This window comes from Neospora caninum, chromosome VIII (assembly GCF_000208865.1).
Source record: "Neospora caninum Liverpool complete genome, chromosome VIII".
NCBI classification, from domain to species: Eukaryota; Apicomplexa; class Conoidasida; order Eucoccidiorida; family Sarcocystidae; genus Neospora; species Neospora caninum.
The window spans coordinates 6213089-6234257 of record NC_018395.1 but is presented as its reverse complement, the minus strand read 5'-3'; the positions used below and the strand labels follow the sequence as shown (position 1 = coordinate 6234257).

The 21169-nt window shown below is 57.5% G+C and overlaps 1 protein-coding gene across 1 annotated transcript in view; it reads left to right on the top strand.

The window, feature by feature from the left end:
- Nucleotides 1-14859, top strand: part of NCLIV_037840 (hypothetical protein) — a gene marked incomplete at both ends in the record, with an annotated part of 35151 nt that extends 20292 nt beyond the window's left edge. The window contains 15 exons of the mRNA XM_003883985.1: nt 442-3203; nt 3749-5079; nt 5389-5584; nt 6016-6186; nt 6523-6756; nt 6988-7143; nt 7387-7492; nt 8009-8346; nt 8868-9129; nt 9486-9780; nt 10097-10262; nt 10650-11038; nt 11797-12642; nt 13159-14479; nt 14758-14859. Coding sequence (XP_003884034.1) covers nt 442-3203; nt 3749-5079; nt 5389-5584; nt 6016-6186; nt 6523-6756; nt 6988-7143; nt 7387-7492; nt 8009-8346; nt 8868-9129; nt 9486-9780; nt 10097-10262; nt 10650-11038; nt 11797-12642; nt 13159-14479; nt 14758-14859 — 8675 coding nt within the window. The remainder of the gene's footprint in view (nt 1-441; nt 3204-3748; nt 5080-5388; nt 5585-6015; nt 6187-6522; nt 6757-6987; nt 7144-7386; nt 7493-8008; nt 8347-8867; nt 9130-9485; nt 9781-10096; nt 10263-10649; nt 11039-11796; nt 12643-13158; nt 14480-14757) is intronic.
- Nucleotides 14860-21169: the final 6310 nt, after the last annotated feature.

The following is a 21169-nucleotide window of genomic DNA, read 5'->3' as shown; positions in this document are numbered from 1 at the left end:
CGGGTGGACGGACACGAGGGAACAGCGGATGCTTTTGGGAGCCTCCGCGAGGCGGCGAACGAAGTGCATGTTCCTTTCGTCACCGGCTGTCGTCTCTGTCTGCAGTGGGGTTCGGTCACTGAAAACACGTCTGTCTGCACGCGCTCTTCTCTTCGTCGTCTCTCACTGTTTTTGGTCTTTCATGCTTGCACTGTGCGTCTACTCTCACGGGCCGTGTTCTCCGCGCCTCTCTCTCTTCTTCTCGCTTCATGCTGGGACTTCGATCTGGAGACCCGGGCTCTTCCGATGGTGCTTTCATTTTCCTTTGTTTCTGTTCTCGCATTCGTATCGTTTTGTCGCTGGTTTCGCCCTCGCCGATCTCTTGCTGTGTGCGCGTGTGGCAACGCAGCCTCATGGTCTGATGCCCGTCTCTCCTCTCTCGCTGGCTTGTGTCTCTTGCAGGTCCAATGGCGTTTGCCGCGTGGGCCTCTTCGCGCAGCTTCACCTCGCCTTTTCCCTCGGCCCAAGCTGCGAGTTCGCCTCTCGCTCCGTGGTGGACGCTGCCCGTCATTTTGCCGCTGCCGCGCGAGTCCGCGCATTCTTCGACGCGCACCACACGGGTGTCCTCGCCTGTTGACTACTTTTATTACCGTTTGTTGAGCGCGATTTTCGCCGGGTTCCACTCGTGTGCGAGCTCGTCCTTCCCATCCTACCCGTTCTTCTTCCTCCTGACGGCCGACCGGCGCAACGACGCGCAAACCGCCCAGTCTCTCGGCGTCTGGGCCGAGCCCCGTCGCCTAGCCATGTCGTTCCCCGTGTCTGTACACCTCGCGGTCGCGCTCTGCTCCCTGGCGACCGTCGACGTCTCGGCCAGTCTCGGTTTCCTGCGTTTCCTGCTTCCCTCCTCGTTGCACGCGCTGCTGTCTGTCGTCTACGCTCTGCGCGAGTTCTCCCTTCTAGGGAATCGGGGAACGGCGGCGCCCGGATCGACGGCTCTGCCTTCTTCGCGCTCGCAGCCCCTCGCCGCGTCAGGCGCCTTCCGAAACGGCCATCTGCCCGCGCAGGTCGGCAGCCAGGGACGACGCGACGGCGACGGGTCTACCCAAGGCGCAGGGCGCGAGACGCAGTTTTTCTTCGTGCCTCCGTTGTCCATATCCGAGGAGCACCTTTCGGATTTGCAGCAGAGTTTCGGGCTTCTCCTCTCGCTTGTGACGGCTTCGCCCTCGCTTCTCCGCGTCACGCCTGTCGCGACGGAGATGCTGGGCGAGCTGTTCCGGGCAGTCGGCGGCGGAGGCAGGCCTGTGGGGCGGCGAGACGGAAGCGAGAAGAGTGCGCGGGAGACTGCAGAGAGAAGCAGAGAAGAAGCCACGCCGGCGACTCTCCTCGTCCTTCCGACGCTTCTCGCGCTCGCCAGAGTCATGATCCACCCCGCAGTTTCCCTCGAGGACATCGTTGCTGGGCAGGGAAGCTCGGCGGCGACAGACCGCGACGGCGAGCTTACAGGGGAGGCTCACCGGGACGGCGTGGACCTCCACGAGATTCCGTGCCTCGCGTGCAGGAACGTCACGACCCGGACACAGGGCGACGTGGCGACAGACGAGAACGACGATGAGAGCGGCTGCTGCTGCCGAAGCAGTCGGGCAGCGCGAGAAGCGATTCAGCGCTTGACACCCGGCGGGGCTGTCCGATGTCGAGGCCGTTACGTTGTTCGGGGGAGCGGTCGACGTGCAAGGCGAGAAGAGATGGAAGTCGAGATGGACGAGACCGCCGAGCGAAAGCGAAGGCTGGTCGGTGAAGACGAGCTCTCATCCGGTGGCGAGGGGATGTCTCTCGCTGCCGCCTCGTCTTCGGCCCGTCCGCTGGCGCCCTCAGTGACCTCCCTCGAAGACGAGATGCTTCGCGCCACGCGGGGCCCGTCCTTGTCGCCCGACGGCGAGCCGACCTTCGACGACGAAGGAGAGTGGACGCTATGGGGCGTGCTAGCTGCAGCTGCGTATCCACAAGAAGGAAGGGGTTCCCGTCGTTTCTCACGCATCCGTCGGATCGCTCACCTTCCGACGCTCCCCGAGATCGTCCGACGTTTCGCTGCGAGCACGCGGCCCGCCGTCTGGGCAGAGAGAGAGGAGAGACGGAAGGCGTGCGGACGAGACGCGAGAGCAGGGAGAGAGAGACCCGCGGCAACGGAGTCTTCCTCGCTGGAGGAAAAGCCGGCGAAGGGAGGCGAAGGCGTCGCGGCTGCGCAGAGCGAGAACGCAGGCAGCGGGGCGATGGCGACGGGTCAGACGTCCGGCGCCGCGCAAGCAGAGGGCCAGGTCAAGCAGTGTGAGCCCGAGACAGAGAAGCAACAGAGCCACGTGGGAACGCCGCCGTCTGTCTCTCCGAAGGAGACGCGTTGTGGGGTGTGCTCGGCGAGGCGCGTGCGGAACTGCGGGCCATTTGCCATCGCAGACCTGCAAAACTTGCTTCTGGCGTTGGCGCCCGCGGGCGACGGGCACCCGATGGTGGAGGCGCACGTGCTGGTGCATTCTCTCATCTTCCGCCTCGCGTGCTTCGACGCACCCCTGGCGCGCGACTATCACAGCGTCCACAGGCGCGTCTCGCTTCTCCTCGCAGCTGCCGATGAGGTCGAGGACGCGGGCCAGGCGGGAGAAGGGCTGAACGGTGACGGGGCGGAGCCAGCGGCGAGCGGCGAAGAAGTGGCGATGAATGGGGAAGCACAGGCGGTCAGCGGGGCGAAGCCTCGTGCGGTCTGTGGCGAGCGGGCGAGGCGGAAATCGAGGGGTGTCTGCTTCTCGTGTCTGAACGGGTTGCTGGCGGAGCACCTAGACGACCTCTTCCTCTCGCAGGCGCTTCTTCGCTGTCTCCTCCTCGCGGCCCAGTCCGCAGTGCCCGCCGTCCGGCACGCAGCTCTCGAGTTCCTGCACGCTCGGCTTCCGCCCTTCTCGGCTCCAAGCCAAGACCGAGCGCTGGCGGGAGAAGCCCCGGGAGAGTCGTGTCCGCTGTGTGCTTTGAAAGAGGCAGAAGACGGAAGGCGCAAAAACGAGAAAAGGCACACAGAGCCTGAGAAGAGGTGGAGAAGAGACGAAGGCGAGGCGATGGAAGCGAGTGTCGAGAGGCTGGTGTGTCTCCTGGAGATGGGCGACGCGTGGGAAATTGTGGGGGGACGGCCGGGCATTCTCCATTCGATTGTCACTCTCGTGCTCATGGCTTCTGGAGATCTAAAGGTAAGAAGAAAAGTGAGAGGAAGAGGCGGGCGCGGGTCAAAGGCAAAGGGCTCACTGGACAGGCTGCGGAGACGGGAAGGACAATTTGACGCACTGGGCCAAGAAGAAAAGGAAGAAGAGGCAGGTGGAGAAGCAGTACGGGGAAGACGGGAGAGCGAGCCCGGGAGGAAAGGTGAAAACCAGATTTGGAAGCTGGAGTTGAAACGGGTCAGCACGTGAAACATACAGGCGAACCCTTTTTGCACACACAGCAGAGAGCAGAACGCTGAAAAGAGAAACGGACAAGGGACCAGGAGCGGTGGCATCTACGATCTTTGGCTGTGGGGCTTTTGCGTGGATCGTGGTCTTCCAATATATGTGGCCGTGGCGTCGTCGTCTGCTTAGGTGCACATGGTCCTGCATCCGTTCGCTTTTGGGCCTTGTCTCATGCGTTTTCTTTCTGCTCTCTCACGTGCGTTTCTTCCTTACCGCCTTCGGCGTGTTTCCTCCCTTTCTCCCTCTCATGTTGTCCTTCTTTACCTCTTCTCTTTGGCTTCCAATCGCAGCGTCGGGAACTCCTTGGCGATTCCGAAGGCGCCCGTCTTCCGCCACTTCTTCCTGCCCTCCCACTGCTCGGTTCGTCATCGTCTGCTTCCTGGCTGGACGCAACTGCGGAGTGGAATTCGTACTCGGTCTTTTCCCTGGATCGCGCCTCGCTCTTCCTCGCGTCTCGCGGGCGTCAGCTCTCGCCTTATATTCGGGCAGCGACGCAGATTTATGCCTCTATGTGCTCGACGGACTTCCCGGTTCCCTCGTTGCCGTTCGTTCTGCCGAGTGCGGACAAGAGCGCCGGGGCGCGCACCCGAAGTGTGCAGGAGCAAGAAGCTGAGAAGGAAGCAGACAGAGAAGAGAATGGAGAGGCTGTCGCAGGAGAGGCGACTGCGGCAGGAATGGAGGCAAGAACAGGATCAAGGGACCAGGACGCGCGCGAGAAGAGAGAGGGCCTGGGGTTCGCCGCGGGGCCGTCTGGTATTTGCGGCGAGAGGCGCGAAGAGGCGCGAGGTAGCTCCGGCACCGCCGACGCTTCGACGCTGGTGTTAGACCTCTCCTCGCAGGCTTCCTCGTTCGTGGAGTGGAAAGAGAACTTCGATGCGGCGCTTCGCCTCCACACGCGCTTTTTGTCTGCCGCGTCGACTCTGCTGCTCTTCCCCGCTTCTTCGGCCTCGTCATCCCGACCCGTCTCCCCGTTCTTTGCCCCCTCCCTGTCTTCCTCCTCCTCCTCTTGTCTCCTGGACCTGGCGTTCCTCGCCCCTCGCATTTGTTCCAGTGTGTGGGCGTCTCTCTTCCAAGTGCTGTGGCGCGCAGGAGGCCCGGAGTCCCGGCGACTCCTCACCCGAGCATTCACGCTCTTCCTCTCCAACCCGTGTCACCTGCGCATTCCCTTCCTCTTTTCGCTTCCGCCTTCGCACCGGCGCCAGCAGTACCATCTCCTGTCGGCGTCGTCTTCCTCGTCTTCGCTTCCGACTGGCTCTGGCCACGCCGGAGCAGCCACCGTCCACCCGATTCTCTCTGCCTTCCTCAAATGCTCACCGATCCCCGTCTTCCCCACCGACTTGCTCTTTTACTTGGCGAAGACATTTGCCTGCTACCACGAGATCTTGCCTCTCCTTCAAAACGCTTTCCTCTGCGCCTTCTCTGAGCGCATCGTCCCTCGCCCGAAAAAGGAAGAAGCCGGCGCGATCGCTGACGCCGCGACCTGCCCTAGCGATGGAGACAGCGCCGGGAACAAGGCCGAGCGTGGAGCAGAGCCTCGCGCCGAGAGGGCCCAAGAAAGCAGAGAAGAAGCAAAGGCCACGACCGAGGCCGACGTCGACATGGAGACCGGAGAGAATTCCAAGTAAGTGGAAAAAGGAGGACTCGGAAAAGCCCGGATAGGATGCAAAACATCGGCGGCGAGATCGCCGGGACGCGACACGCCCGACGAGTTCACTTGGTCTCCCGTGTCCCTCCTGTCCAACTGGAGAGCCACATACACCCTGTGCGAGTTCTGTCTCTGTCAGCGCTTTGCCTCGCCTTGGTTTTGTCGAAGTGGGCGCGTGTTGGCTCTTGCCAGAAACCTCCGACGGTTTGTCTTCATTTACGCTTCTCACGCCGTTTCCGCCTCCTGGCGTGGACCCTCTCTCCGTGTCGTCGTGTGTGGCTCCAGTCGCCCGCCGAATGCGGTCAAGCACGAGCCGCAAGAAGAGGCGCGAAGAGGACCAGGCGACGGAGCGCCCCAAGGCAGCCCACTGCCTCCGGAGTCTGCGAAGGAAGAAGACGAGAGCGACGTCGAAGACGAGGAGATGGACGAGGACACTCTCTGGCAACTTCAAAGTGGCGCCGTTGCTCGCCAGGCTTCCGTCGTAAGGCCTCCTGACGGCTTATCCAACACCAGGAGTTTTGTCTCCAACACCAGAAAGTTTTGCCGTGCTGGCAGATCTATTTGTATCTGTATCCATTTCTTATTGTTTTGATCCCTACATCTGTGTACACGCATGTATGCATTTTTCTACGTATGTTGTGCGTGTCTCAGCAGTGTCGCGTTTCGAGTCCAGCTCTCGATTGCTTATTTTTCCACCTCGCGCGTCTCTGTCGCCAAGTCGTTGAACACTCGGAATCCGCCGTAGCTATTTGATTCACTCATGGTGGCCACTGCTCTGCTCTGCCCGTGTTCGTTTGTTCCCCACCTGCGTGCTTTCTCTGCTTCCTCTGTTGAGCCGCTCCCTCACTCTCTCGCGCTGTCCCGTCCCATGTCTTTGTCGCCGCCTGGCCGTCGCGCGGTGGCTGTCTGCAGTATCTCCACGAGCTGTATGCGCAGCTGGAAGAGCCCGACTACGAAGCAGGCGTGATCGCCTCCCGCTTAACAACCGCCGAGGGCAGTGCGGCACTCGCATTCCTCCAGCACGGCTTCTACAATCAGGCGAAGAATCGCATTGTGGAAGCAATGAAGACCGTGGCGTCCCCAGTAAGTGGCGCAGCCTTCCGCGTTCTCTTTTCTGTTGTTTTTTCGCCTTTTCGGAGGTTTGCCGTTTACGAAAAAGAGGCCCGTCCAGATGCGAAGACCAGGAATAGAAGAGCGGAAGCCTCATTACCTTGGGCGCAAGAGCGCCCATAACGTCTCCGTTTTTCCTTCTTCTCTTTTCGGGGGTTTTGTTGGGGAACCGGTCGCATGGCCGGCGCTGTGGAAGCCTGACTGTCTCGTCGTCCAGCTGACCCGCTCGGCCCTGTATGGCTGATTGACACGCGTGCACCGGGTGACTTCCGGTCTCTTGTTTCCGGGTTGCCTTGTCTCTTTCTTCAGCGCACCGAGTTAGAAGACGAAGAGCAGAAAGAAGAGGTTTTCTGGTGGAATGTGTGCTGGCTGTCGACAACGAAGCACCTGAACCAGTGGAACTCGCTCAACGAGTACGCCAGCAACTTAGGCTCGGAGTCGCATTTAGGACTGGACTGCGCGTCGAAACTGCAGAACTGGGACCTCCTCGAGCACATGGTAGACTCGTACGGTGTTCATACACCCTACACCAAGCTTTGCCAGGTACGCGCCAATGCACGCAGCAAATCATATTCCACGATGTGCTGCTTTCCTCGTACAACTCGGGCTGACGACGGAACAAAGGGGCGACTTGCAAAGGATTTCCGTGCTCTGGTGTGTTCAGTTCAAAGCACCGAAATGTTTCCTCAGGCCTCTCTGGCGTCAATCACGCCCAGGCCGCTGCGGGGACAGAGCGCTGAAGAAGGGTAGTGTTTTCTTTCTTGTTTTTCACAGGCCTATCAGGCTCTCCACGAGGTCGTCTACCCGCGAGGCCGGCAGGACAGCGAAGCCGCCCCCTGGATGCAGACTCAGAAGCTCCGCGAGATGGACTTGCGATGCTGTGAAGGCCAGCGGCTTCTTCTCTCCTCCTGGCGAAGGCTGCCTTCTGTGGTACGGTGTTTCGTCCCGCGACTCGACGCACCGAGCACATGCCGTTCTTTAGGTTTTGTCGGTTGTCCGCTGGCGGGCACGAGAAAGGCCGAACCACAGGCTTCCCGCGGTTTTCTTCGTCTCTCGGTTGCAGACGTGGTTCTGCGTTTCGAAAGAAGGGAAAGAGAGGAATTCGAAACAGCGGAACAGGGGCAACGGACCTTTTTTCGTCTGCGTGTGCTCTCCCTTACACTCAATTCACAGATCACCGACGCGCACATCGCGCTCCTTGTCCAGTTCCAGCTCTACGTCGAGCTTCTTGAGGGTTACCACTTGGTTGTCCATCTCAGCCGGCGGCTCCAGAAGGGAGGTGAGAGAGACCCGAAGGAAGGCTGCTGGTGGTGATTTCATGCCGACCACATGTCGTTTTCCTCACGCTTCCGGGACGAGAGGGGCTGGCGCTCGCGGCTGCCATTCCGTCGGCGGCTTTGCTCTTCACCTCTGGGCCTCTCTGCTCCCTTTGGTTTTTTCTTTTAAAAATCGGATTGATCGTCGTGCTCTTTTATGATCCAATTCTGCGCCGACTCTTTCTCTGTGGCCGACTTCGGCCCCGTGGCCAAGTGTCTCTCCCGCTGGTTCCAAACCCGTCTTCACTTGGCTCTGCGCCCCATTCGCGTTTTTCATCTCTCCGGTTCCGTTCCTCCTTTTCGCCTCTCTGCGCACGCTCTGCCTCATACTTGTCCCTTTCAGTCAAGTCGAATAAGCAGAGAGATGATCGTGCCGAGGATACTGCATATGACTCCAGTTAAGAGACACCGAGTTTTTTCGTGGCTCCTCTCGGCCGCAGTCTGACCGCTTTCGCGCCGTCCTATCTGCGCTGTCTCAGGCGACTTCCCTGCCGCCCGCACGACTCTGAACAGCTGGCGCGAGCGTCTTCCGAATTCCTGGGACTCGATCGACAGCTGGAACGATCTGTTTGTGTGGCGCAACTTTATTTTCTCCATCATCCAGTCCACCGTGACTTCCTCGCCGATCCTCACTCCCTCGCAGAAGGCCTCCTGGCCGGCATACGTCCAAGACATGCCGTGGACGATGCTCAAGTTTGTCTCGATTGCGCGGTCGCAAAACCGACTACGAGAGGTCTCCCTTGCGCTGCTGATGAAGCTCGACAACCTACCCGCGATGAAAAACCCTGCCTACGCGACAGAAACCTTCATTGCGATGGTGCGCAGAGGGCCAAATGAGAGACAAAAGGAAACGCCACGCCTTGCTCCCGTGCCTCTATTCGTGCAGATCGAATCCCCGTGGAGCGGCTCCTTCGCCCGCAAGGTTCATCGCTTCCGAGGCACCCAGCGATTTCTGACACTCGATTTTCGGTGCTCTTTCCAGTTTCGCTTCGGGGTCGTGTAGAACTCCAGCGCTGGACCGACTTTGTCTCGCGCTGTTGTGGACGTTTCCTCTTCTCTTCACTCACGCTCGGTCGCATCCGAAGCCACCGCAGTCCAGTCTTGAAGGCGGCTTTGTCGCAGGCATTTTTTCTCGAGTGCGCTGCCGCGCCTGAAGGATTCCGCCGCGGCAGGCTGAGCAGCCGCGGCGGGTCAGCGTGTTTTTGCCATGCCGCTTGGGACGTCAGCTTCGCTGCATGCATAGAGACGCTGCTCCTCTTGATGGTGCACCGCTGTTTTAAAGCAGGTCAAAGGCATCCACTGACTGGCGAACGCTTCCGTTTTTGCTGTGCTTTTCAGACGGAGAAAGCGAAGCTTTGTCTGGGTGACCCCGCACAGTATGTCACCGGCCTTCAAATGCTCAACGGATTCGACTTTGACGTCCCCGGCCCCTCCTCCATTTCCTCCGCTGCTGCCTCGCCCGTCGCGCTCTGCCCAGATCCGCATGTCCAGCAGCAGCTCGACGCTCAGAGACTCCAGCTTCTGAGACTCAAGGCGGTCCTCATGTTCCGCCTCTACTGCTCGGAGCGGCCCCAGGCGTTCCAAGGCGTTAGTCGCGAAGGTAGGACCGACATGTCTGTCGGGCGCGCATGTCTTCTTGAGGTTTCCGAGCTTCGGTCCACGGCGGCTTGCCCAGTTCGTGAAGCGCGAGACGTTCCGCGCCCTACTCTCACCCTTCCCTCCCGGTGCCTCAAGCGTATGGCCGTTTCCGCGGTTGTTTGCTCCGTCTCGATCCACTCGCGTGTGAGCCTTCTCAAAATGCCGTTTCCAATGGGTGTCGGGGGATTCGTCTTCTGTTTCGTGTCTCCTGCTGCCTCTCCGTCTGGCGCCCGTTTCCACATGTCGCTTTCCTGCTGGTCCTGCGAGTCCACTGCCCCCCGATGGAACCGTCGTGCCTTGCTCTGTGACCCGCTGCAGAGCTGCTCTCAGGCGCCGACTCCCTCCTCCGGTCTACACTGGCGGTCCAGCCTCTCTACGGCGCGGCGTGGCTCACGTGGGCGAAGATGAACGAAAATCTGTTCTTCCTCCACAACGGCCCGGCGGCGCTCAGTGCGCTCGCGGCTTCTCATTCGTCTCAAGCAACGTCGGCTGAGAAAGACAGCGATGGCGCGAGCGCACCGGCAAGCGAGACGAAGAAGACGGAGGAAGAGGAAGCGCTCGTGCGGTATCTCCTCTCTGCCATGATTGGGTTCCTCATGAACCTACAGCTGCGGTAAGGCAGCCTTCGTGGGGCGATTTCTGGGGCGCCGAGCGCGAACACGGAAGCACAGCCCGACTCAAGGGAAGACAGAGACGGGAGCGAAAGACACGAACGACAGATGCTGTGCCCCCGGGGGCCGCGCCTCTCGATCGACTGAGCTTGACGGCGCGTGTCTGTGGGGATGTATGGCGTACCCCTTGACGGGTGCGAGGAGATCTGCAGGACGCTGTCTTGTGTAAACTTTGGAGGGAATCGAAACGGGCCAGCGGACGGACGCCCCGGGGAACGTCCCCTCATTCTGTTTCAGTGCCAGGTTTTGTCCTTCCAGGCCGGCGAAGGGGCGTCTCTATCTGTCGCGCATTCTCTGGATCCTTTCGTACGACGTCGGTCCGAAAAGACCCCTCGCCCGGGTCTTCCGACAGCTCGCGCCCTCCTGCCCCATTCAGTGCTTCCTCCCGTGGCTTCCGCAGCTCCTCAGCGGTCTCGACCGGCCGGTGAGGAACCGAGAATGAAGCCGCTGAGACCGCGAAGGCACCAGCTGGAATCAGTCGGGGCAGAGCGCAGTCCTTCGACGCCTTCCTCACTTTTGGAGAAGAGAACACGCGCGATCGAACTCTCCGAAAAGGGAGGAACGCCTGCGTGGCGGACTTCGGGGGAAGGAAAGAGGCGGAAACGTGGCGGAAGAAACAGATAGAGAAGCGCAGAGAAACGTGCAGCGGTCTAGCAGTTGAAGACCACCTCGCGGCAAAGAAACACTGAGGCGAAGCCGAAACACCGGTTCGTTAGTATAGATGTCATCGCTTAACTCGGATTATTACATCTGCGATCCGCGCTCATCTTGTATAACCTCCCGAGAAGCGTTTCCCCTCGTGTGTTCTCAGGAAGCGCCAGAAATGGACGCAGTCCTCTACCTGCTGATGCTTCAGCTGCCCCAAGCCGTCTACTTCGACATCCGCACAGCCTACATGGAAAGGCGAGAGTACCATGCCCAGCATTCGTCTTCCGGTTCCTCCACCCTCTCCACTCCGCTCATGTATCTTTCTCGTCTCATGTCGCTCTTCCGCACCTCCTTCACGCCCCAGTGTGTCGCGCTGGAGCACCTGGCGGAAGAGTTCGTGACGCAGGCGAAACCTTCTTCCGTGGACGAGATTCTCTGCGCCGTCCGGACACTCTTTCAACAGTGCCTGGAAATCAGTCACTCCCACACGAGGCTACCTCCCGTCGCTGCGCATTTCCTCAAGGTCAACATTCTCTCCAGATACCGCGCCCGGTAAGCGCTCTGCAGCCCCGGTCGGCAGCTACGAACGGTCGCGCCACGGTACTTCAGAAAGGTGTTTTTCTTTTCTCAGCGACAAGCGATGACGCCCAGTGGCCGCGTCGCGGGCAGAAACACTGCAGCCAGACGCTCTGTAGACTTGAATGAGGCAAACGAGAAACCCGGTCGACACAAGCTCTGATCCGCACCCCCAGGGGCATGATCAAAGACTTCAGGGCTCGAGTGCACCACGACGGGCAACACGTCGATATACTCATATTCAAGTGTATATACATGTCAACGTACGGGCGCGTAGCTATGTCTGTTTAAAAGTGGAGGTAGGGCAACCGTCATTATGTGCGGGTGTTGCTGGGAGTAGCGTCCGGTGGCTGTGGCCTAAAAGCGTCTTCAAGTACGTACCGGCAGGGTGAACAAGGCAAGTCAAAACACGGTTGGCTGCAACGTCTATTTTTCCCTTTCGTCTCGTCCTGGTTCCGCTTCGCGAAAGAGGACGCGCACCTCTCTTTTCTCCATTCGCGGCAATCGCCTTTCGGGGCAACCTAAAAAGTCTGAACATTTGCAGAACGAAACCGGATGGGAAGCGGGAGAAACGTGCAGGCGGAACGTATGCGTTTGTTTGTCCGCATGGTGTTTTCGGCTGTTCGCGTCTCTCCTGGACGAGGAGCCGCGAAAAGGTGCATGCAACCACGAGTGTGTTTTCCCAAGGCGACTCGGCATCCCGGTGTCTCGCTCTCTTTTTTTCCACCTCGCAGGTACGGGCAACCCTCGGGGCCTTCCGCAGCGGATACGCGGTCTGCCCACACGTCCAGTCGCACCAGCCGATCTCCGCCGGGGTACAGCGGCAACGACGAAGCGGCGCGGCGCCTGATGGAGGCGTTGTGGCCGCATTTTGAAAAGGATTTCTCCTTCGACTCGTCAGCGCCCATTGACTTGTCGGATGTGATTGTGAAGCTGAAGAAGTGGAAGGATCTGCTGGGCCGGCGCACGCAGTTGCTTCAGCGCGGGTCGTCGCTGCCGCTCGAGGACATTTCCTACTCTCTGTGCGACCTGTTCCTCCGCGTCAACGTCCGCCTCGAAGTGCCCGGGCAACTATGGAAAGCCATCAGCGACCCGTCGAGTGCGGAATTCGACACTGGAAGTCTAGGCACAAGCGCAGGCCCTCACCAGGCGAATCTGCATTCCGCGAAACCGTCAGCCGTCTCTTCTCGGCTCACCTCAACCACGGAGAAGGGGGGCTCTGGAGACAGTGCGAGGGCCGGGCGCAACGGAGCCGGTGGCGCGGCCGCTTCCCTGCTCCAGGGAGACGACGAAGACAGTGGACGAAGAACCGATGGACACAGAGATGGAGGCTCGCAGTCTTTGCTGTCCTATTCCTTTGCTTCGACGTACGCAGCGTCGTCCCAGGCGGTGTACATCGAGGGCTTTGCCAGCGAGGCGTCAACCTCCACGCGCTCCCATTACACGCTCAAGAGGCTTGGATTCATCGGCAGCAACGGCAGCACCTACTATTTCGTGGTCCAGCCGTACAGCACACAGCATCAACGCACCGAGCAAAGGCTTCTTCAGCTCTTGTCTCTCATCAATCAACTCCTTTACAAGTACGCACGCCCCAGACGAAAGACAGGACGGCGTGAACGGAAAGCGAATACCCAAAGGGGAACCGATGCGCACTAAGAGGGATAAAGGGGGGGCCTCGAACGCAGGCGAGGGGGAAAATGAAATAGAATGGGGAAAACCAACAGATACGGGCTCCGTTTGCAGAGCGAACGCCTGCATACCCGTCAGACCGTGGGTGGACTCTCGCAGTCGGTTCCTTGTGTTGTTCCGAAGCTGGCGTCGCTCTGCGTCCAACATAGGCTCCTCGGTAAATCTCGCGCCCCTCTAGCTTGTCACAGGAACGTGGGTGTGCCTTCGTCCTCCTCCGCTGCATGCTTCTTACCTTTCATCTTTTCCCATTGGTAACTAGTGCGCTGATGTTCAGCTTTTCCGTCTCCGTTTTCGATGCCATCGTGTCTCCTTTCCGGCGTCGTCTCCAGATGGCCGCCGTGTGAGGATTCCTGGTCCGAGGCATTGACGCGGCTTGGTTCTATGTGCCTCGTTTTTCTTTTTTTTAGGTTCAAGGATACCCGGAGCCGTGGTCTGTCCTTCACGCTCCACGCGCAAATCCCCGTTCACCCGCGTTGCCGCCTGATGGAAGACCCTCCGAGCTTGCTGACTCTTCAAGAGATCCTGCAGGAAGTTTCGGCGAGTGGATCCGAGGCATGTCTCGTCGACCCTGATCTTCCTGTCTTGCTGCATCGGCAGCTCATTCGGCTCCATCTCCATCGGCTTTTATTCGAAAAGGCGCACGAACTGAAGCGGCGCGGGGTCTCGAGCATTCCGAAGGGTTTGCAGCATTACCTTGCGGAGGCGACTGAGGGGGACGCCGCCCAACCGAAGCGCGAGGGGGAGAGGACCGACGCGAAGGAAGAAGCGAATTCCTCGCCGAACGAAGGCGATAGTGAGACGAGAGAGGGAAAAGAGCGAAGCGAAGAAGCGCCCGAGAAACAGACACTCGACGCGAGCGACGGAGGGGGAAAAGAGGCGGCACGCGAGCAAACGCCCGAGCAGGGCGGCAGCGAGGCAGTGGCACAGACTGAAGACGGCGAGGTCAAGTCGAAGGGCCGTGAGGAGAAACAGGGAGCGAATGAACAGAAGGCGGAGGAGAAGGAGGAGCAAGAGGACGAGCGTGTGACAGCGTGGTACAATGACGTCTACCGTGCATGCCAGATTCAGGCGTCGCAGGAAACGTTTGACGATTTGTGCGAGCTCGTGTCCTCCGACGTCCTTCGTCTCTTTGTCACCAATCTCCTCCCCAACAACGACGAGCTCTTCATCTTCAGAAAGCGCTTCACGCAGAGCGTCGGCCTCTTCGGCTTGTTGAACTACATTTTGTCGATGGTAGATATCAACCCTAGCAAGATCCGCCTATCGCTCGAGACCGGCGTTGTGTCTCAGCTCGAACTGAAACCCTGCTATAACGGAACGACCCTATCGCTTGACTTTGTCGAGCGCGTTCCCTTCCGCCTCACCAGGAACATCGAGAGTTTAATCGGCCCGTTCGGGCGTCTAGGCGTCTTGCCGAGTGTCATCTTCTCCTTCATTCGGTGTCTCCGCTGCTACAAAGATCACCTGTCAAGCGCCCTCTGTCTCTTTATTCGAGACGACATAACGGCCTTTCATTTCCAGCGAAGACTGCAACAAAGCACAGCCAATCCGGGAAAAGGCGGCAAAACTTCGCGTGTTCATCAAAGCCTGCCGACCCGCGCGCTCAAAGATATTTCTGAGGCAAATACCAGAAAGATTCTGGAGGCCATTGAGCGCATCGAGAGCGCCCCAGCTGCTGCCGCCGAGAAGGCGACAGGCGCCTTGGCACCTGGCGAGGGAGGAGACAGGGTAAGCAGCGTACACGCCGAAAACAGCAAGAAAAGAGTCGCGAGGGCTCGTCTTCGCCATACGCAGATGTAGCTATAGGTGTAGAGAGATACCAATGCATATACATATATATGTATAGGTCGGCGGATTGGCAGTTAGCTATATACTGGTATGCACGCGTACACTCAGAGGAGCCGTAAGTTGTACGCACGGATGTATTCGTGATCGTCTCGGTCTGCTCCGGTTTTAGTCTATGTGTATTCATTTCTTCGTCACACGCTTGTCGTTTTGTTTTTTAGGAGGACCCGCCGGTGAACCACCACGTGATGATTCTGCTGAGCATTGCGACCAAGAAGGAGTTCCTTGCAATGATGAAACCAACGTGGCAGGCATGGTTTTGAAAGCCACGTTATTTTTACTCTGAAGCCTGAAGGATGCGGGTTTGCGTTCGAGTTCTTCGGTTGACATAGAAAGTCTTGTTCATGTTTTAGGGGTATAGGTGAATGCGCACATGCGTAGCTTTGTGTATACGGATGCATGTGAAGCAGAGATGAAAAAATGACCCGCCATCGAAAGAGCGCTTTGCGTCTGCACGCGGAAGAGGTTGAAGCTTTCAGCACGTTAGTATGAAATTCATTCCGCGAGTGTGAATCTCTCTCTTGCTACGAATCGAGATTTATCTGTTTTTCACCGCTGTCTTCCGTCGTTACTCTGTGTTCGCTTTTCGCGTGTCTGCAATTCCACCTCCTGCTCAGGGGGGCCGCACGCTGTAAGGCACTGAACTCGGAGCGTCCCTCCGCGTTGTCTGTTTTGTTTTCGTTTTGCTTGTCAAATTGGTTGTCTTTTTCCGCAAGTCTCGAACGATCTTCGAAAACTCAGCAACGCGATGTTGCGATGTTCCAAAACTCGGGGGGAGTTGATTGGGTGATACATACACTCCGACTGTATGTAAGGAGTCAGTCATGCAGGCCGGTTAACAACTTTTCAAGTTTAGTCGGCCTATCCGTTTTTGTGGGTTCCTGGCTTTCGCGAGGAAGCTTGTGTTTTTTATTCGACTCAAACCTCCAGTGTGTTCTGCCTTTTGTTGCTCCCACTTTCACATGTTTTGATCGAGACGGCTTTAAGGCTTGACTAGGAGACTCCGACACTTTGGTTACCGTGTGCAGAATCAGGCAAGAACTCACACAGGGATTTCTATCGTCTTATCTCAGCATCAGAGGAAGCTTTACGTTTCAGTCAGTCCTGAACAACACGCTCAATCGGTCGCTGAGACGCAGTGAAGCCACGGAAAAACTGGATTTCTCTCACCGGCAACCGTTATTCGCTCCCAGTAGCTTACTGCCTAACGGCGACAGTGATGTGGTAAAGGCCCTTTGAAGGGAAAAGAGAAGCATTGCAGGGAGACACCGATGTCAACAGCAATGGAAAAAAGAAAATGTACACCAGAAAAGACTAGTCACAGACACACACACGCAGGGAACTGCCGTTGAGAATTATAGACAGCATTTATGGTTTGTAAACGTCTCTCCACAACCTGAAGTCCATTCGCATGCTCGCGCTATACTTCGACAGGTCATATGTGAGTTATTCCTTCAGACGGGACCAGTTCTTTAGGTATTCAAGGGGTAAAACGTAGGATATATCTAGTTCTGTTTCGTTACGTAGCGTATCCGGCAGATGCCGTGGAACGAAACATACTGGCAAAGATGTCTGTGCTTTCGTTTCCTCTCCTTGAAATGGGACTGCGTATCGATGGCAGCTTTGATCTTAGCTCTTGGCTGCTAACGAAGAAGGGTAGAGTGTCGTTAAGTGGTTCCACCTCAGCAGATGCACGCCAACTAGAAAGCACCTGAAAAAGCATCCTACAGAAGGCAGAAGAGGGCTCCACTGACTAGAAGCAGGGTTTGTCATGCGTACTTCACCACAACAATTGTTTTGGCTGCTCGCAGGAGCACGCCCGCGCCCCCAAAGTAGCAAGTGAGGTGACGGTCCTTCAGTCCTTCCTCTGAGGAGTAAGTCTGATGAAGACGTGCGGTAAAATTGGGATGCCTGCTGCTGTGCGTTGAGTACGGCCCAGGAGTTTGCTTAATACGTTGTTGATGCCGTTTCCCGGATCTCCACACCACCCTAAGGAACCGCTTGCGCGCAGAACGTACAGAAAAATGGAAGCCCCCTTTGTGGCGACAGGCAGACTTTCGTCAAATTTATTCACTCTTCCGCCCCAAATGTCTCTTGTCATCTGTTTTTGTTTGAATGCCCAGCCTCGGATCTTCTGGCTGCGCTTGCAAATACCCAACTGGTTTTACATGTGTGAGATTGCGCTTGCCACCTCGCTGGTAGCCGCAGTTGTTTATCGCGAGTTGATGGTTTCCAGTTCCGATCTGCCGGAGAGTGCTTTTCTGAGGATGAGCTGGGCCCCTTTTCAATAAGTTGTTGGTTGCTGCTTTTCGTCCAAGATCTGAATGTGGAAGCAAGGGCTCCCACGATGTTTCTATAGGTTGTTGATTTGACAGGAGCGTGCGTAGCATGATGTAGAACTCGGGATCTCGACCGATTCCTGGATCTTCTGCTGCACACTCCTGTCGCAGTGTCCGACTTCATCAAACGTGTTTTCAACGCGCACCAGACGACGAGTATGTTCTTTCCCGCAGCAAAGACGCTTTCAGACAGACAACGCCTTCCCGCAACTGTATCTATTACTGAGCCCGACACATGCCATTTACACCGTGATCGCCGGGACGGAGGTGTGTGCCGCTTCCACAGAAATCTTCATTTTTCTTCTGACTCCTGGGGCAGCATTCTGCCTTTTCCCCTGGCGACCTTTGGAGGTCCATTGGTCTCCCGGGTGTTGGCGGCAACGATACCTGTGCTCTGCTAGACCGGCGCAAAGATGTTTACGCGCGTAGAAGATGTTTCATATGGCAAGGCGCATCGTCGTTGCGCGGTCATTCGCGCAGTCTCGCGGTTGGAGTGTTGCTTTTACTCTTCAAGCGTCTCCTCGCCTAAGCATCTGTTCGCCCGATACTCACTCCCATGTACTTGGTATGGCGAACGCTTCGCGTTGTACCTGCAGTGATTGAGTTCTCACAGAATCGACGATCGCTTGCAGTTGCCCGGACATCCACTCTTCATTTTCTTTCGGTGCTCGCCCTTCAGGCTGCTATTCTTGAACCAGTGCTGCCGAGATACTATGCGGCGTTTTCCACCCTTACTCCTATCAATTTTCTGCTTCTAGATCGGTGTGACGGGGAGCTGCAATCTGATGGTGTTGTTCCTGTCTTCGTTCCCATTGGAAACGCCGGGCCTCTCTTTTTAGCGCCTTTGTGTCCACAGAATCCGCCGCGCTTGGCCATTGGTCCGACGGACGAATGCCTAGTGTGTCGAAGAAATCGATTCAACAGGATGTGTGTCACTCCGACTCTCTCCGGTGCCACTGAGGCGCATTACAGGACTGTGTCTTCTCAAAAATTGATGCAGATGAACGGGAAAAAAAAGGCTGGTGAGTCCGACCGTGGGTGTGATGCTCTGTCCGGTTCCGTCCTTCCTGACTCGGATCACCCGAGTCTCGTCAGGACACACTCTCTCAAGGTGGTCTTTCGAGACTTCCCTTGCTAGCTAGTACCTTGATTTTGCCGGGGACTAACGAGTGCCGCCACCCTCGAAGTGTGTAGCCACAACCGCGAACGCCATACACGCGTATATCTGCGCTCGTGGGAAATCTTACTCGCCTCAGGTGGGCCGACGAGGCGCATAATACCGCCAACATCTCTCTTCCGGAGACAAATCAACTTTCTACTTGCCTGACTCAAGAAGAAGCTGGCGCCTGTCGTGCTGCCACCCTGCCCGGCAGTCGACGACCGTCTCGGGCAAAGAGAGTGCAAACGAGCGGCAAGCGACGGGTTGCGCCACATGGTGGTCTGTGGTGGCGACGCCATTTTGTCCACGATGACCACCCTGCGGCGCACACTGGCACCCAGGGTGTTGACGACACATTGAGTGAAAACCTTTTTCTCGTCCCTGGTTCCGGGTACAGACCAAGGCGTCTCTCCAACCCACCCCCAAAGTATCAACTGCGGGCGACGTGACTGCAATAAAGACACACCAGAAAGTGTCGCTTTTGTCCGTTTTCCGTGACAGCCGCGCGGTGCTGCTGCCAGGAGACTGTCCGGTACAAGACGATGGTCCCCCTCCCACCGTCCCTGGGGGGTTCACCCGTCTCCTCGCCGCCCCTACACCACCGGCGCCCGCAGAGTTGCGCCGCCTAAAGGCGCTGACTGGTCTCTGAGCAGTTCGCGTGGTCCGACCCTTTGGTGTGTTGAATCGAAGCCGCACACCCGACGACCAGCAAGCGCTAAGTAGGAGTGAATGTGCGGTTGGTTTACCCGTGGTGTCGACTGGTGCTGGTTGTCCTGTGGAAGTTCCTGGAGTGTGCCGAATGCATTCTTCGGTCGCAAATACGAGCGAATAGCGGACGCGACTGGGCACACGCTTGTGAAGAGCAACAACACACCAAACTCCTCTTTAAACACTCCGGAGCGCAACGCGTTTTCTCAAACCCATTTCCGGTCCGGGCAGAAATGCGAGACGGCTGGTAGGTTCCGCACCGGCAACCGTCTCGTCAGTGTCCTTTCCTCCCACTCCTTTATGCAGCGGCGTGAAGGCTTACCGAATGTGTGGCGCGGATGCCTTCTTGTGGATGGGGTGAACGGGACGAGCCACCCCGTTCCTGAGTTTTTTACCCAGTGTGCGAAGATTCATTCCGAGTGGAAGCAGAGGCTGCGCGCGACCGTCTCGCTTCCGTCGTGGACACTCTCCGGAAGGTGTATGTGGTCATCTTGCGCCACCGTCATTGGCCTCTGTCAGTTGTCAGGTTCAAGCGGAGACCGGGAAGGAAACGTTTACTCGTGTCCGTCGCCCTCGCGCCACACAGAGCAGAATACCTTGTCCTTTCTCTCCGTTTTTTCGAGGCGACAAGCGCCAGCGCTGTTTTTGTGTAGTGTCGTCGCCGAGAGTCCCTTTCCAACCCGCCTCCGCGGAGCTCCTTTGAGCGCGAGGAAGCGCCTCGCCAAGGGGACGGCTAAACTGCCGTCACCCCACTGATTTTTCTCGCGTCCTGTTTTGGCCTTTCCTCTTTCTCCGTCGCTCTTCTCTCGGCCCTCTTGAACTCCGGATCTGCTGTCCCTCGGGCTGGCCTCGGGTGGTTCTCTCCAGGAAATCCTCGACGGTCGCACGAGCTTTCCGCCTGAATTCCCGTCCAAAGAGAAGGCGGTTCGTTGTATGGGATAACAATTTTTTGTCCTGTGACGCAGATGATTCCGTCACACCCTTGGTTCAGAAATAACACGTGTGAAGCGTCGCACCGCGCCCGTGTGTAGACATTACGTTTCGCTGACTGTCGTGTGTGTCTAGGCTGTATATGTTTTTTCTCGGCACTCAACGTGGGAGACGTAAGCAGAGGCCGCACTGGTTGGATTCACACAAGGTTCTTTGTCATGCGCGTTTTCTTTTAAACTAGCCTGTGGACATCCCCTATGCAGGCGATGGGAAGCGGAGACACTAAGCTCCGTCTGTTTCCCGGGTTGCACACGGATGAACTGGTGAGCACCGATCTGCTGGACCGTTTGAAAACGATTCGAGCTCCGTGTAGCACATTTATAGGTGAAGGCGAGAGGGTAGTTGTGACATACGGGGATCTGTCGTTCACATCTTCCCCGCCACCGAAAGCTACGAAGGGTGACTATGAGCCCGAAGCAGCACGAGTTGGATATCCCAACGGTCCTTGTTAGTGTAGGGGAAACTTGTCTTCCACGTTGGAATCGTGAGGCAAAACTGGATCTAATCTCCGTCACCTTTGTGAGTAGGAGATTTCTGCCGTGCATGTTCAAGCGGTAGGCCCTCCAGCGCTCTTTTTCGTCGGGATAATTGTCCGGAGCGATCTAGATGCTCTGGCTCTGGAAGACCTTGCCTCTGAGGCAGTCACGTGCACGGGTTTTTTCGCTCCTCCGGTTCTCCGTGCCGCCATTGTTGCTTGAGGTTCGCGACCCTTTTGTACGCACCATGTCTGTGAACATTCGCGATGTTCTCGTTTCTTGACACGCCAACACGTGTATCGCACCTCGGTACGTCCCCCCGTGTCTCGTGTCCACCGAAGGCAGAGAGAGTGTCAGAACGAAGTGAATAGAACGGTGGACTGCCTGGATACGGCCTGAATAGAGTTTCATTTTCTCTTCAGATCAAGTGTATGAGAAGTGAGTGTCTTCCTTTTTTCCGTTGTGTCCTTTGCGCGCTTCATGATTCAAAGACAACGCAAACTTTTGTTTTTCGTTTCCCGGCGCACTCGTTTTGACAGGGCAACTTCGGTGCCTCGAGCGGTCTGCTTCCTTTTGTTCACTTCCCTGTTACGTTTCCATGTGGCGATAGCCGAGCGCTGTGCTCTTTTGTCCTTGTCGCGTCGAGAGACAGGGCTGTGTGCCGTGTAAGCACGCGCGGCGGGGTCTCAACTGGCTACCTAGTACCCAGCGGCGCGTGTCCTCCTGTCCGCTCGGCCTGTGCCTCTCGAAATTCGGACAGAGGGCCGCCCATCCGATTTCGGGTCATGCGAAATTAGTCGCGTCGTGTCGAAAGGTTTCCCGCGTGCCTGAGATGACTAGTGTGTGACAGTCGGAGAGAAACCGTCAGAGCGGACCCTCGGTTTTCTAACGGGACTTCACC